The sequence below is a fragment of the Ptychodera flava genome, chromosome 17, assembly GCF_041260155.1.
Source record: "Ptychodera flava strain L36383 chromosome 17, AS_Pfla_20210202, whole genome shotgun sequence".
Classification (NCBI taxonomy): Eukaryota; Metazoa; Hemichordata; class Enteropneusta; family Ptychoderidae; genus Ptychodera; species Ptychodera flava.
Window position 1 is genome coordinate 2,695,603 of NC_091944.1, and position 16,382 is coordinate 2,711,984.

General features: G+C 36.2%; 1 protein-coding gene across 1 annotated transcript; it reads right to left on the reverse strand.

Moving 5' to 3' along the window:
- Window positions 1-174: 174 nt before the first annotated feature.
- Window positions 175-14,791, reverse strand: LOC139115146 (transcription factor IIIA-like). The gene is made up of 10 exons (XM_070677053.1): window positions 14,580-14,791; window positions 12,715-12,815; window positions 11,497-11,587; window positions 10,442-10,530; window positions 7,444-7,517; window positions 6,981-7,064; window positions 6,461-6,507; window positions 4,779-4,862; window positions 3,813-3,962; window positions 175-3,241 (listed from the first exon to the last, which is right to left on the reverse strand). The coding sequence occupies exons 1-10, from the start codon at window positions 14,778-14,780 to the stop codon at window positions 2,840-2,842; spliced, it is 1,323 nt and encodes a 440-aa protein (XP_070533154.1). The 5' UTR covers window positions 14,781-14,791; the 3' UTR covers window positions 175-2,839.
- Between the last annotated feature and the right edge of the window lie 1,591 nt (window positions 14,792-16,382).

Below are 16,382 nucleotides of genomic sequence, written 5' to 3' on the forward strand. Positions count from 1 at the left end.
TGGGTGACTTTGAAAGTGTACACTGATACAAATATTCAAAGTGACTGACCGATATGTGTGACTTATGGGATAACGCAGTACGTTTTGGAAAGTGTCCGATTTACAATATATCAGTATTAATAGGACAGTATTTACTTTTGTATTTCAAGACAACATTTTGAGAAGACAAATGCATCAAATGGTTATCAATTTTTATTTGTGTGTTGATTAAAGGACAATACACAGTAGCTGTTGCTTGTCTCTAAATTCAAGAGAAAACTCTTCCAAACATTTTTCAAAATCATGGCAGCAAGATATAATGGCAGTGTACACACTCATCGTGTCCTGACAATTACTGAGCAACTTCTGAATTACTCTCGAAATTCTGTATTATTATCATAGAGCAGTAACTAATAGTGTCTAGAGTTTGTTGGGTTTTCCAGCAGTGTGCCCTCAAACTACACTTTGAATTCTTACTGTACTGCGGCAGCAATCTTAAGTAACTATAGAATGAACATTTTCCTCAATCTAGGAAACTTTTGCATGCCAAAAGAGTTTCATATAACTGTGGAAATAAAATTAATGCCTTGATAGTCTTGATTTTGTACAATATCACGTAAGTTATGAATTCCTTTCAGATTAAAGACAATGCCCATGTTATTCACAGTAAGCACAGGTAGTTGTAACTTTTGGTGATTTTTTTCACTGCTTTGTGTTTTCACAATAGCAAGTTCTTGTTCTACTCCCCAGGGCATGTTGAAACACCAACTACTTGGCTTGTCAATGCAGCGAGTGTATGTGTAAACTGAACTAACATTTTGAATTCTAGTGTGGACCAGAATTCAGCTGTCAACAGTAACAATGCAGACTACACATGTACAGGCTGAGTTGACAAGCTGAATACTGGGTATATCAACATGCTTTGGGGAGTAGAACAAGAAACTGTAGTTATAATTTAAACAAAAATAGTGACACCTGCCCTGAAAAGGAATGAATGTGGTTTGTCACGGTACAGCACCAATTTGTTGAAATGTAAATATATAACACTGAAAGTAACAATTTCAACAAAATCAGCAAAACAATTTCCTGCAAAAAAATCACCAACACAAGTGTGAAGTGAAGTCAAAGGACTGATGAAATACATGTATAATGGGTAAGAATTGAAACTTACAATATATTGCAAACTTACTTGTCATGTTAAAATATGCCTTGATTAAATGCCAAGAAGATGAAGACGAAAACAAACAGATGATTTTGTAAGTCCAAAAGAATTCAGAACAGTGATGACTAATGCACATCTTTTACTGGCTTCAGCGTGTCCTTCCAGAGTCAATACACAGTTTCATTTGTATTGTAATACAGTGTTCTCCCCAGGCCGTTTAACAGGATCGGCCCCGATCCTTTATTTTTTTCGCCCGATCCTTTATTTTTTCGCCCGATCCTTTATTTTTTCAAGCCGATCCTGTTTCGTGTCCGCCGATTCTCTTTCAATGTGGCTGAAGACCTATTGTTTCTCGGCGGCGATTTTGTGTGAAACGAGTTCAAGTGTGAAACGGTTCTAATGTGGCGATAACACGACGTGCCAGATGATTAAAAGGTTTATTCCATCGCCAAAATGTGTGAAATGGTTAGACGGTTCTCCTCTCATGTCGATGCTTTAGGTGTTTTACACACAATGAGGCAGGGTTATCGGGTGCAAAGCACCCAAAGTCGCGCTTGTCTGTGAGGAGAATAAACGGGGCGGCCGTAGTGCAAATGAACATCGGCTAAGACGGATGAAACTTAAATTCAAAAAGCATGAAATGTGTTACGCTGCCGATCGTACAGACAACGGCCATTTTATATAACATAACGGACAAAATTCAGATGCAAAAATGTATGGTACTGCCGCGTGTTCATATCGTTGCGTGTCCGAGTTTGCCATTTCCAGATCTGTGTACGTCCACATGACGTTGAAGCCATGTGTGTCACCTCGTGTCACGCATTCGTAACTTGCATGGATTCGTTCGATTGACTTTGAGAAACAATTTCACTTGATCCAGTTTCAAAACCCACGACCCGTTTTACAATATTCAGGGTACCATGAAATGAAATAAAAAGGAACTACATGAGTTAAAATAATCATTCGTGTGATCATCTGAATACAGCAGCTATGTATGTACGGTTAGGATATACAGTATAGGTTCAAAGGTCGCGTGTGTTCAAGCGTGCTCCACACACACAATGCATGGCTGTACGGCCGACGCCGCGCAGTTGTCGAAGTTTCGTACGTTTGTCGAAGTAGAAGTCGATGCAATTTCAAATCTTGTTCTTGAAAATACCCGGTATCAATATTTTCGGGTTTCTCTTTATTATGAATTGAGTTTTAAAGTCAACATATTTCTCTGCAGGCATGCTCCTCTGACTAATATTCAGTCCCGTATGAACTTGTCCATGTAACTAACTGTTTTGCCATGGACGTTTAAAACAGACGTCCATGGTTTTAGCAATCTGGCTACAGACAAACACGTACCGGTCGTAACAGAGGATCACATAAAATGTCTGATTTTGAATGTTATTCTAGAGAGAACTGGAAGACTTTGAATGAAAATATGGATGTAATATATGAAGTGCTTAAAGTGCACAAAAGATTTTACTTTATCCTTTTATTGTGGGATTTTTTCTGATGCTATGGAGTGACATGTGTATTGCATAATTAACATAAAATTTACATAGTTATTGTTATGCAAATTAGCCGACCCTGTTTCAGAAATTTCTGGGGAGAACACTGTAATATTTTCAAAGGGATTTGTAAAACACACTCCCTCAGTGTTAATTTCCAACATCGACCTGTAAACATCCAGTTCATGTCCACATCTGGTCAAGCCTTGCCAGCTATCATGTGTAATTTACAATGAGTTCCAATGTCTGGTAGAGAAGTTTGACATGTGCAGTCAGATGATAAGATGACCTTTGACCCTGATATGACCTCTGTAGCTTCAGCTCCATTTGCATAGCTTTCGCTACTTTTAATTCCTTCACTTTCCAAATCCTTCTCAGAAGACATCCTTGAAGTGATTTCACATTGTTGAGTGACATTAACTGCCTCACTGGGCATAGTTTGGGATGTTGTCTCCTCCATTTGAGTCTCTTCATCCCTATCTTCTGCAATGGTAGCTGCCACATTATCACTTCTAGTCTGATTGGTCACAATGTTTTTGACTTTGTAGCCACTTAATTTGGATGCCAAACTCAGCTTGCTTACTTTCTTTCTTGGTTTCTTCTAGATGATGAGAAGAAAGAAAAATTCATAAACAAGTCTAAGTTGTATTTTTAAAATATTACTCTGACAGGATGATTATTTTCTTATCGACTACATTTATCTCACTGAAAATTCCCAAATCAGCATTCTGCTTTATTATTAAATCTTTGAGTGCTGTAATTTTTCCACCAAAATTTTTCCCATTAAAATTTTAATGCATCATCTTATCAATTTTCATAGATTTTCTGTAATTTTTATATAATTATGGACCGAATTGACATAACATTTCTAGATTTTTATCAAAACTTTGGCATAAATCTGAAAAAAATTGACTGGGTAACAAGAACTGACATTGGCGCTCAAAGGGTCAAGAAAAATTCAATGATCATTATCTTCATGTAGGATGATTAAAAGAATTTATCCTAGCACATACAAATGGAACAACTTATAAAAACGTTTAAATCAATTTTGAGTGATCTGAAGATGACTTTTACAGATATTCTCTTACTAAATATGCTTCAATCACACAAATAAAACCAATTCAAATGTCTTGGCTATACATCTTGTTTTTCTGTGAAGTGTTTTTCCTTACCTCTTTTGGTATCCTGTTTGGATCATGGACAACTTGATGCTGGACAAGAGATACCTTATGTTTGAATGTCTTGGTGCAACCTTCATGAGCACACGCATACGGCCTCTTGCCCTCATGGTAGTTCTCTACATGCAATGTAAGACTCTGTGCCTGCAATGTAATGTTCAAGACAAGTACAACTACGTGAATATTTAATGCCAACTGACAGCCATGTTGTCACATTTTTAATCCTCTGTGAAGTCCTTCAGCAGAAACATGGATAAAGTGTTTTCGCTGTCTTAATCTGCAATGAACATTCAGCATAGTCACTTTGTATGTGGAGTATTATCCAATCTGCTGAGACATGTATGAGTGGTGTGATGAAGGTAGTATGTACCTCAAAAGTGAAAGACAAACTTTTGCTCGAACTTTCCTAAATCAAACTTTCCACCATTCTCTTACCAAATTAAAAATAAAAATCAGGGTTCACAATGCAAAATTTGGTACTAGAGAGACATATGACTGGAGATTTCTCAATATTTGAAATTCATAATGGCCACCATCCCTGTGTTAATTCTATGGGGAACAATAAATTTTTCGATTTTCAAAAAACTAAGACAGTGAAAAGTTTCCGTTCGAACACCAAGAGCTTTAAAAAGAATCCCCACAAGTGGTGGATCAGAAAAGAATTGGAAAAGCTTGAGAGTCCGAATATCTGTCCCTGATGTATGTGGGGATTATAGTCCAATTGCAACTGTCCTATCTCCGTAACCGGAGCCTACCTAAATTACATTTGCATCCTGATAGAGTGCACTCAAGTATACAATGCAATAAAGTCCAACAAGATTCATCCTTCGACAATCTGAATCAAAATCTGTATCCCTGTAACAGAGACAATTCTTACCTTGAGATAAGTCTCTTCACAGCCAGCGTATGTACAGTGTATGTACATTGTATGTACAGCGTATCTACAGAGACAATTCTTACCTTGAGATAAGTCTTTTCACAGCCAGCGTATGTACAGTGAAAGATTTCTCTCTCTTTGCTGTGAGTCAGGAGATGTAGTTTAAGCTGAACACAGAATAACACAGTCAAGTTAGTGTCATGTACATGTAAATCATCTCACAAGACTTGCACACATCAAGAGATACTTGCATTATAAACCTACAAATGTAACCTCTTGACCTAGTCTTCACAAAATTATGTCTTTTATTAATGTAGCTTTTGGAAGCAAAGTGAATATTTGTATTTGAAACAGGTACATCACATCAATTCAGGATTTCTACCTGCCAGGATTAAGGGGCAACAAGTTGCAGATTATGTTTTTGAGCGGAGGTAAAACTTTCACAAATTTCTGGTTGAGTTTAGAACCGGTGAAAAGGTACTAATTTGACATTTTAATAACATGTTCTGTCGATGTCAAATGGATGAACATACTTGAAATGTTTTAGGAAAAAATACTCTGTGCTAACAACATACATGTAGGTTATGAGACTTAGAGAAGTTATGTTAATTTTATCATTAACCCATTTAGGTACATACATGAAGCTTTTCATTTTCTCTCTTAAACTCCCATCATTTGTATCACTTTGCATTTTTGCTTATTGAAAAATCCCAATCCAATCTTTGGAGAAATGTTTTTGATTCCCGTTATCACATGTACACCACATTGTCTTTGAAAATGTCACAATGTCAATCCTTGGCAATGGATTCAGGATTTTGTACACTTGCTCACAGTTGCCAAATATAGCTTGCAAGTTAAAAAATGTTTTTTTTAAATTTATATTGTGCATTTGTTGCAAATATTCGGAAAATATTCTGTGGTCACACTTCAGTAAATATTTTTACATCAGGTGCCTTTGATTTAACCCTTTCACCCCCAGTTCCCTGTATACAGGTCCAACTTTACCATAGAAAACAATGGATTTGGGACAAACCATGGTGGTGAAAGGGTTAAAACTATATTATCAAAAGAATGCAAAAAGATATGGGTACCGGGCTTTCAAATAGGTAACACTTTTGTTTATCTGAGTACTATGAAACGTAACAAAACACCTATGGTATTTAAAAATCATGGGCAACCATGGCTGAACCATCCTACCAAATCCAGACAGTTGTGTAATTTTTGAAACTGCTCTTTTTGAAAGCCCAGTATGTATCATATGAAGTTTGTTTGCCATCTAGGCACTTCTGCATTTTAGAAGTTATGTGCTATTACATTAAAGGGAAACCGTCATCAGAACTGCACCTGTGCGAGTTTCTTGTTTACAAACAATGTATTTCGTACACGATATCTAGATGCACCTCATCATCATAGCTGTAACATTTAAATTATAGGATGTAGATTATGACAGACATGTTTTAACTTTCATCAATCACCATCATACATTGGATACAGTGTTTACATTGGTCGTATGGGTCCCATATGACCTTTGAGCACAGTTCAGATGATTGTATCCCTTTAAAAAAATTCATTTTATAGGAGAACTTCATAAAACTGTTTATTGACATATGGGTAACTCAGTTTTATAAAATATCCTTACTGCATTACTGTAGCAAAATCAATGTCATTGTTATGGTAATTAGCAAGTGCTGTGTAAGCTTTCCCTATGTACTTCAGATTGATACAGTGAAAATTTTGAACAAAGAAAGAAATAATTAATTCCTACCTTGTGTCGATTTTTGAAACTCTTGTCACAAACTTCACATGGATGTTCTGTAAAATTAAATCACTTGTCAATGTAGATGTAAATTTCACCTAAAGATTCCTCAAACCAAATACATTAGTCCAACCCAACCACTGATACTAATGGCTATACCTGCCTGCCATTTGGTGTAACAATGGTCTGACCACAGAATTGAAAACGATGGCAGTATCACCTTGTAAATCACACAGGGAACTTTGACAAATCAATTTAGAATTTAGGATGAAAATTCCGTATCCTAGCTAAGCTAAAATATTTACTTGATTTTCCTGAAATAAAATGTTGATATTCTTCGTTGCAATCTCCTTCATAGAAAAGTACAGAATATGTCTTACATTGTTGTTGTTATGGTTGGTAACCAGGTAAATGTTACCCTGGCTCCCCTTGGTATATCAATGCAATCGGACTAGTGAACAGCAGAAATGTCATCAGGTTTGTCAAACTTTTACCAACGTTCCCGAACCTTACCAAAACACTGTCCTACCTTGAACATGGTTACTCATATGTCGACGGAGTTCAGACCACTTGTCAAATACTGCTGTACAGCCCTCCTGTGTACACCTGTATCCTGAAATAAATAAATAGGTAAATAAATAAATAGGTAAGTAAATAAGCCCTTAATGATACTTTTACCATTCTATCCAGCGCAAATCAGTTTATTATTCAAAATACTCAACCAAGCTCATGATTGTTATTCAGAGAGAAATTAATGAATCTCTTGATTTTTTATGATGAAGGACTATAATATTCTAAGATTTATATTTACATATTGTTTCCACTGCATTGCTATGTTATGAATGCCTTTATATAGATTTAAGAATATATTGGAAATGTATTGGTATTGTCCATATTTTAGTTTGTACTGCACTGGACCAAACAGCATTCTGAACATTCTGAACAAGTCAGAGACAATGTAAACTATAGCAACACAGTAAGAGTTCTCTCACCTTGATGTATCTTGGAATGTCTTTTCAGTTTACTTGGTATAGTAAATGCAGCATTGCAGCCTTCATGTTCACATCTATGAACACAACACAGATAGAGTCTATTCAGTTGACTTGGATCAAAGAGAATTTTTGATAGAATTCAAGTCTGACTTTCACTGGAAATTTTAAAGGTATACTGTCACCTGTTCCAATTTTGCCACAGTCACCATGGAAAGAGAAAATCTCACTTATCACAGATTTTATGCGGGTGGTCGCTTTTTAAAAACACACCCTCACATGGGCATTTTGAATACCAAGGAATGCCCCTTTGACCATATATGGTCATATTTAGATTACAGGTGACTGTATACCTTTAACTGGGGCATATCAGTCATGTGCATCTGACGCCTAATTTTATACATAGGGCCAAAGTCCCTGAAGCTACTATAGACATGGATACAAAATTAAGTATTTCCTAACTGTATGAAATTATCTCACTAAGGTCATCCTAGGGACATGTAAACCAAATATTAAAGCTGTCTGACCAGCGGTTTTGAAAAAACAAGCGGCTCAACAGTTGACAGAGCTCTGCTGTGTTATGTAGAGAATAACCTTTTGTGACACATGTATTGATGAAGAAGGTGGATATCTTTGATAGCTCATTTCAGGATGGCCTGACCAAAAATGGAAAAAAATTCCGTAAAAATACAGATTTGCATATTTCATCAGACTATATTAGTCTATAATAGCAAATAAACGAGAGTTATTACATTCTAATTAAAGTAAACAAGACTTGCTTAAATCAAGATTTACGTCATAAAAAAACAGCATATCTGTCAGGTTATAAAGAATCTTGAGCTGGTTATCTTTTAATATCAGTACTTTCATCCTATTAACCAAGCACATTTTAACTTTCAAATTAACATTGTAAGTAAGTTCTGTTGAATAAGTTGAGACTGTACGTACTCAGAGAAAGCACACTGAAAAGACAAATGTTTGAAACTTAAGAAGTTCAAGGTCATCAAAAGCATTATAAGGAATCATGTTACAATTTCATTGCACTGTTTACACAGATTGCATAATTGCTATAAATAGCACATGAGGAATCTTACAGCAGAGCTTTACCATAAAAACCCTATCACTTTGACCACTCTTATAATTGACCACTCTATTTTTTTCCTCAAAAAGTAATCTTATTTTATCCTTACCAAGTCAACCATAAATGGAAATTAGAACTTTCTCTATCTCTATTTATTTGACCACCCTATCATGACAAACTATTATGAGCAATTTCTTTTAGATAACATAAATGGTGGTTTAGAATATATCAAAGTTGATCCTCAATTCACTATGAACTGTCAAAAAAAGTTGAACTTTCTGATAATTCTACACTAAATTTATTTTGGCTTTGATGATTTCCTAATTAATTCAATTATTTAAAATCATATTAATTATTCTTTTCTGGGTGAATTGATAGGGTTTATACAGTACAAGAATTCCATACAAACTTTGACCAAAAATGACAAAAAAATTCCTTAAAAATACACATTTGCATATTTCATCACAATTTGAACAAATCTAAGTTGGGTTATCCCTAGGGACCTGTATACCAAATAACAAAACTGTCTGACCAGCGGTTATGAAGGAGATTTTTTACCAAAAACACCTTTTTTGGCATTAATTTGCCTATTTTCAACAATATCAAAAAATTAAATAAAAAAGTTTCTCAAAATCACATTTTTCATCTACACAACAAATATCAAATCAGTAAGTACTGCGGTTCTCAAGATATTTGAGTGGACGGACGCCTCACAAACGGACATACATACATACATACATACATACAGACTGACGACGGACGCCGGACGGATACCCATCCCAATAGCTTCTATAGACTATAGTCTATAGTAGCTAAAAGCATACATAATTGTATGACAGCCACTGATGGAGAGGACCAATTACAACATATGTCACATTTTACAGATCAGCAGGTCATTTCAAATCAGCTTCAAAATGCAGATATCCAGATAATCCATGTTACTTATACATTTGAGACACAGACTATAACATTGCTGGAGTAATGACATCAACAATATTCCTAGTTGTACCTGTGTTGATAAGAAAGACAGAAGAAACTGCAAACAACATCACTGGAGCTATACTATCAGCTATCCTCCGCAGATATATCAAATCAGTAAATATTATCACTATCCTCAGCAGATATATCAAATCAGTAAATATTATCACTATCCTCAGCAGATATATCAAATCAGTAAATATTATCACTATCCTCAGCAGATATATTAAATCAGTAAAAATATCAAATGTAAATCTTAGCTACTACAGTAAAACTGCTAACTTCTTAATATTGTTACTGCAGTCACTAACACAAATGATATCAACAAATTTATGTCATATTTTTGGGATACATTTGCATATCTGTATGGATTAGACATTATTAAGTGAGTAGGATACTGCAGAGTGTTAATGAAGAGAAAGCCTCACAAGGGTGCCCTCACAGGACCAATGTGATTTGTCAGTTCATAAATGCTTCCTGCCAGGGTAGCTCTACAGCTCTCATGACTTCTAGGGTGCATACACTGTGATCTCTGCAATTTCCCTGTGTACTAGAAGTCAGTTGCTATGTATTTACTCTCCAACAGTCAGTCTTGAAAATCAAAACAGTAATTTTTTATAGTAATCAGCACAAATTGGGAGACATTATCAGAAATGGTGTGGATTCCAAAAGTCAAAAGTTTTAAAAGTCACAGCAGTAATAGTTGTTAGCGCAGAATGGGAGAAATTATAGTAGCAGTGCAGTGATAGCAACTGTTGGTACTGATGAAAAGGACACAAACTGATGAATTAATGAATATAATGTTGGGTCTGTGTTTGTCTATCAAATCTCCTCAATAACTTGTAACAAATCCAAGATAACTGGTTTGTGATGTTGGTTGATCTAGTTTAAGCTTTGACACTGACGTGTGCATACAGGATTGCTGCCAAGGTTTATACCTACTTGTACGGTTTGACGTTGGTGTGTTCATATTGGTGAGTTTTCAAGTGTTGATGTTTTCGGAAGACTTTACCACAACCTTCAAACTCACACTGGAGAAAGAAGAGAAAAATGGTATATGATAATCTCACGCTCACAATAAAAATGGAATCTTGAATGTCGAAAGGCTATATATACTGCTTGATATCTTAATCCTCTTTCTCCCAAGTTGTATTTATTTCTGTGGTTTGTCTATGAAGCCTGGTACAAAGAGGATTAAAGAGTCCATGAAATAGTCATATACACCAATTGTAAGGATTACTCATTGTTGTCCCTGGATGTGATATGTTTATTTCCACGATTATCTATTGTGCACTTTATGCTTCTAATAGTGGAGTACTTCCATAATGCCATGGGTTCAACACAAACCACTATAAATCCCAATAAATAGTGAATGCATTTACAGTATCCTGCATATGTAGCCACAATGGCTATGGCTAATGGCTAATATATTTTGTAGTGACGTAGCATTGCAGTACGCACTTGCTGTTCGAAGTACTTCTCTCCTCTTGGTTAGAGTCTAGAGAACAACAGCCTCCATGTTCTCCTGTACAAGATGTAGTCATACACTACAAAGTGACGACATGAATACTACACTTTGTAGTATATGATTACAGATTGTATAGAAGGATATAAAGCCCGTTGTGCTCTAGACTCATAAAGAGAACGGTACTTCATTCTGCACATGTGTACGAAATACGTCACTACACGAATATATTTAAGCAATAAAGCACACCCAGCGACGGTATACCTCGAAATTTCGACCAGTTCACGACATATATGCACAAGTGATAGCGAGTGCATATATTGAGTGAACTGGTCAAAATTGAGTATATTGAAATTCTGGCGTGGAACGTCAAAAACAGATTTTTTCTCAAGCTGAGAGCTCGTGTGTAAGCCAGCCGTGGTATATCACCAATATACCATGGTTCTTTTCATGTCTCGACCAATCAGATCGCTGTATTTGCGTCATCAATATACTGGTATGATATAATATTATATACATGCATATCACTCACCATGTACCGATCATCTTTGTGGTATCTCTTTAGGTGTTTGTTTACGTTAGACTGACATACAAATGTCTTTTTGCAACCTTCCCTGGGGCAACTGCAATAGAAAACAGTGAACCATAGAATAAGAACTAGAATGTACCAGTATACACTAGACAACAATAACCCTTTTTTAATAACAGTCTTTAAATCATAAATACCTCCAATGTATTTATAGATTTGCATGTCAAATATACACACAAAAACATAATAATTTGGATTCAAACTTTTTTTTGAGCAACTAGTTGTAACTTTTAATAAGAGTTACATATCATAAGACTGCATAAATTTATTGTTTCTGAGACAAAATACCTACATCTACTAACCTTAGCAAAAAACAAAATTGGGATAAAAGCTACCGTTGATAATATTTTCATTAGTTTTGTTCTCAAAACCAAGTATATAAACTGCTTTTTCACAATAGTACGGTATATCAGAATACAAAGCCTTAGCCATGCAAACACAACATTACACACTGTGTATAATATCTAGTATCATTATTTACAGATTATGCCCGTCTGTTCTTAAATTTTGATGTCATCAATAACAATGGATATTTCACACATATAAACATTGCTCATTTGTTACAATTTTTTTTCCTTCACACTGAACTCTATAAACTAACACTAATGCTTTACTGTGACTGTGGAATTATACACTGCTAAGCAGCATCTGGCGTCAAATAACAACATATGTGTACATCTGGTAACCCAACCTACCCTAGAAAAAACCATCGACCCTAGACATTCTATTGCATTATATCTCCAAACAGTTCAAGTAAAATATTTAAATTTTACTGCATTATATTGTATGGGTCTCTGCCGACCAAAAAAAAAAAAAAAAAAAAAATTTATTCCAACCTACTAACCCTAACTTTTGGAAGTACGTTACCTGAAACACACATTTTTTTGGGGTCTAATCTAGGAAAACACTGAGCAGCTAGCTGACCTTGGTCTAAGACCATTATGGAATAGTGCTGACCTTGGTCCAAGACCACTATTGAATGGTGCTTGGCTGCCAATAGTATTATATTTTACTTCTCCAGCACAGGACATTTACCAGTACTATAAAATATGTATGTTTGAGAACACAGGAGCTACATCATTCTTGAGAATAAAATACTTTTGTTTCAGAAGTGACAAAACTGTCTTCTAAAATCATACCACTCCATCCTGAGCTACTTACCTGAAAGGTTTCTCACCGGAATGTGTTTGAATGTGACGCTTCAGATGTTCTTTACTCCGGTAGTCTTTGTTACAGCCTTCATGAGTACATACAAAGGGCCTCTATGCAATGAAAGTTACAACAGAGATTACAAACCTACGTAAGTAGAAATGTTCACAGCAGTCCTACATTATTGGCCTATGTTCCCAGACCTTAGCAAAACATGGGCATATCTTGCAACATTCATCTGTTCACTATCAAGTCAAGTGGTGAACACCAGTGAGGTATAAAATGTCCCAGATGTTAAAGTTTAACAAAGACTGGACTATTTGAAGAATGTGAAAACAAAGATAACATAAACAGGATTTTAGCTGACTAAACTTGCTACAATATACCATGAAAAGTTGGTGAAAATTTGTATAAATTTGGCCCAATACCTCTTTTCACTAACTTTACGATAGATGGAGAAGTGACAGGCATGGCAGGAAAGGGATAAATCATCTATATTTGCTCAGAGAAAATTAGTACCATTCCCCACTACACTGACATTATGAAGTTTCACCTCAATTGTTGGTCAGTTGAAATCACATGTGCAAGTTTCATCTATGTGTAATGTGTAAGTTTCATCTATGTGTAATGCAGTGCAAAATTCATCTATGTCTAATGTGCAAGTTTCATCTATGTGTAATGAAATGCTGTCACTAAAGTGTCTTTGTGTACAGCTTGCAATGCAATGAGACAACATTGGAAAGAGAAACTATCGCTTGGTTCATAACAAGGACCAAAAATATTCATACAGTGCTGTGGCATCAGAGTAATGAACAGAAAATGTCAAAAGCAGATGAATGAAGACTTAAGCCATGTATTCAAAGTCAACTTGATGGAGTAAAGGTATACCAAGGTTTGAATGAAGACAAACAATGGACAGAAATACTGCAAGTGACATCACAATACTCATGTAACATATCATTATATAGTGTATGTGATGGTTCAGTAATCTTCAAATATAACTTCTTTTTCAGTAACATATGCAATTGTCCTTGCTAATCTACATAATGGGGCACTAGCTGTAGTTGTGCTGTATTTCCATTATTTTTTATGATAGTACTATGCACGGCGCACGCATGGTATACAGCATGCAATCTCATTGTGGACAATGAATTCTTTAATGCTTTACTTGCCAAGTTCATATTTCACCATCAGGCCAAGTTGATTAAAACTAGTGAAGCAAAACATGTCCCATACTCAAGCTGCTATGACATAAACAACGCAACGCAAATTGTCGCAATTACTGGAAGTACAGTGGCAAATAAAAAGTTTCAGTTGATACGATTTACATATTTATTTTAGGAAGCATGCGCACCAATCATTCGTAAACTCTTAATTTGGAAGTACCATGAACTTTTTGCCACTTTTGCAACGAATCAGAAGCCTTGATTCTTGAACCTGTAAACATTGGCGTCCGACTCCAAAGAAGTGGCAGATACGCCTACCATGTGGAGTTTTCCTACATGGTGTTCGCTGGCCGAGTTCTAGTACCATATTCCTTCAAGTTTTAACTTTTGTTGCACCTTGTCATAAAATGCATTATCAAAGCTCAATCGACCAAATTTAAAGAAGTTACATTCGTGATGGCGGAATGTCGAAACATCGCCGGCTGAACCAGAGCAGAGTTGCATTTGCGTTATAAATGTCCTGTCTGTCTGACCATTAGACTAGACTAGAAAGGCACGCCTTTCCACGGTCTGTGCTGTTACGAAGGCCCTTAGGAGTAAAAGCGAAATACTGTGGATCATGTGGGTGTATCTACTTTACATGATGAGCCGTCATTGGTAACATCACTGCAGATACGGTACTGCAATGACAGAACAATATTCCGTGCTTACCTCTCCTGTGTGTTTGTAAATGTGAATTTCCAGTCGCCATGGTTTATTGAAGAAGGCCTCGCAGCCTTCATAAGGACAGATGTGAAGCATATCCGTAACCAGGGGTCCGCTACCGGTCACATCGGGGCTAAGTCGGGAGACCAAGGATAGCCATGTATGTTGTACGGTAGTAGTAGTGATACCATGTGCCACAAAGTACATCCGGTGACCCACTTTGCGGTTTGCGCATGTGCAAAACGTCCACGTTTGGGGGCGCAATTCACATTGGCATCAGGGAAAGCGTGCCCTCGGAAAGGGATGCATCATGAACTAAGATTGACAGTTAAATATGAAGTATTGAAGTGACACTATTTTGTTTCCTGTAATTTCACATCGTCTGTTTTTCTCGTATTCATGCGTGTATTTTTCCTTTGCGTCATTTATTCACAGTTATGTAGACATTACACTTTATGTTCACAGTAAGGATGATCTTTTACCATAGTTTGAATAAACTCAAATTTAGATCCTAAAAACAAAAAGCGTGCCCTCCTGCCCTGTAGCCCGAATCCGGCTGTTTTCATATTTGGTTTGCAACTGGTAAAGATGCCGGCGCCGCAGTCTTGTTATCATTTTACTCGGAAAACTATATTATACGCGTTAGCACAACAACAGATTATAAAGTATCCTAAAAACTAGAACCGAGGAAACATTTGTTTTTGAAATAAACAATCAGTTTGAAACAAAACTACGTTTAAAATGTCTCATTTTTGCATTGTGATTTTTCTCGCCACCTTGCCATACACGTAATGTTTCTCCCCATCGGCAAACTCAGGTTTTGGTCTCTTTCCTATCGCATGACACTTCCCTGAGACAATCTTTGCGGTAGCACTGGCTCTTCTATTAGCCCAGAAAGCCTTCAAGACTATCACGTTCTTTCTTTTCGATTAAGCAAAGGTATAATGTACACCGGGAACAAATATTCTGCAAAACTGACTCTCAAACTTTTACACTACTGTCTTGATCTACCAATTGTCGGGGCTCAATTTCAAGTTTATAAAGTAAGTCCTATTTTTGTGAAAAAATGAAAATTTTACTTCAATACAGGGATGGCAGTCATCATAAATACTAAGGTTAGTAAAGATAGGGCAAATTGTCACTATAGTGTGTCAGATGACCCCTGGTTTATATGCTTGATTCCGAAAGAAAAAGGTTGAAAGTTTCCTTGAGATAACTTTGAACAAAGGTTTAAGTCTTTCAATGTTGAAGCGCGTACTGATACGAATGACGAACTTCTTGATGACAAAAATCTCGCTGCATTGCGGAGTTGGTCAACAATGGTTTACCGAAGGCATATACAACCGTCACGTTGGTATATCGTTTTCAGATGGTTTTCATATATCTTTCGACCTTTGTCATCCCTGTCACTCTATAAATGTTACGACATTGTTTAAAAGGCCGATCCGTTCACTATCAATCAATTAATCAATCTTCATTGTACTCGACGCACTGACAGACAGTATGGTACGGCACATCAAGATACATTGCAAATGTAAATGAACGGTAAAGAAATAGTAAACAATCACCTAACCAGGCTAACTTGAAATACCCAGGATTTCCAACCCAAGCTTAATGGCACACATACTGGAACTTACCTTGTCCTATATCGTTCTCTGGATTTAGGAATACATTTCACATATCGCCACCAATCAGAAAACATTTCACATATCGCCACCAATCAGAAAACATTTCACATATCGCCACCAATCAGAAAACATTTCACATATCGCCACCAATCAGAAAACCTCACACAGCATGCCGTCATTG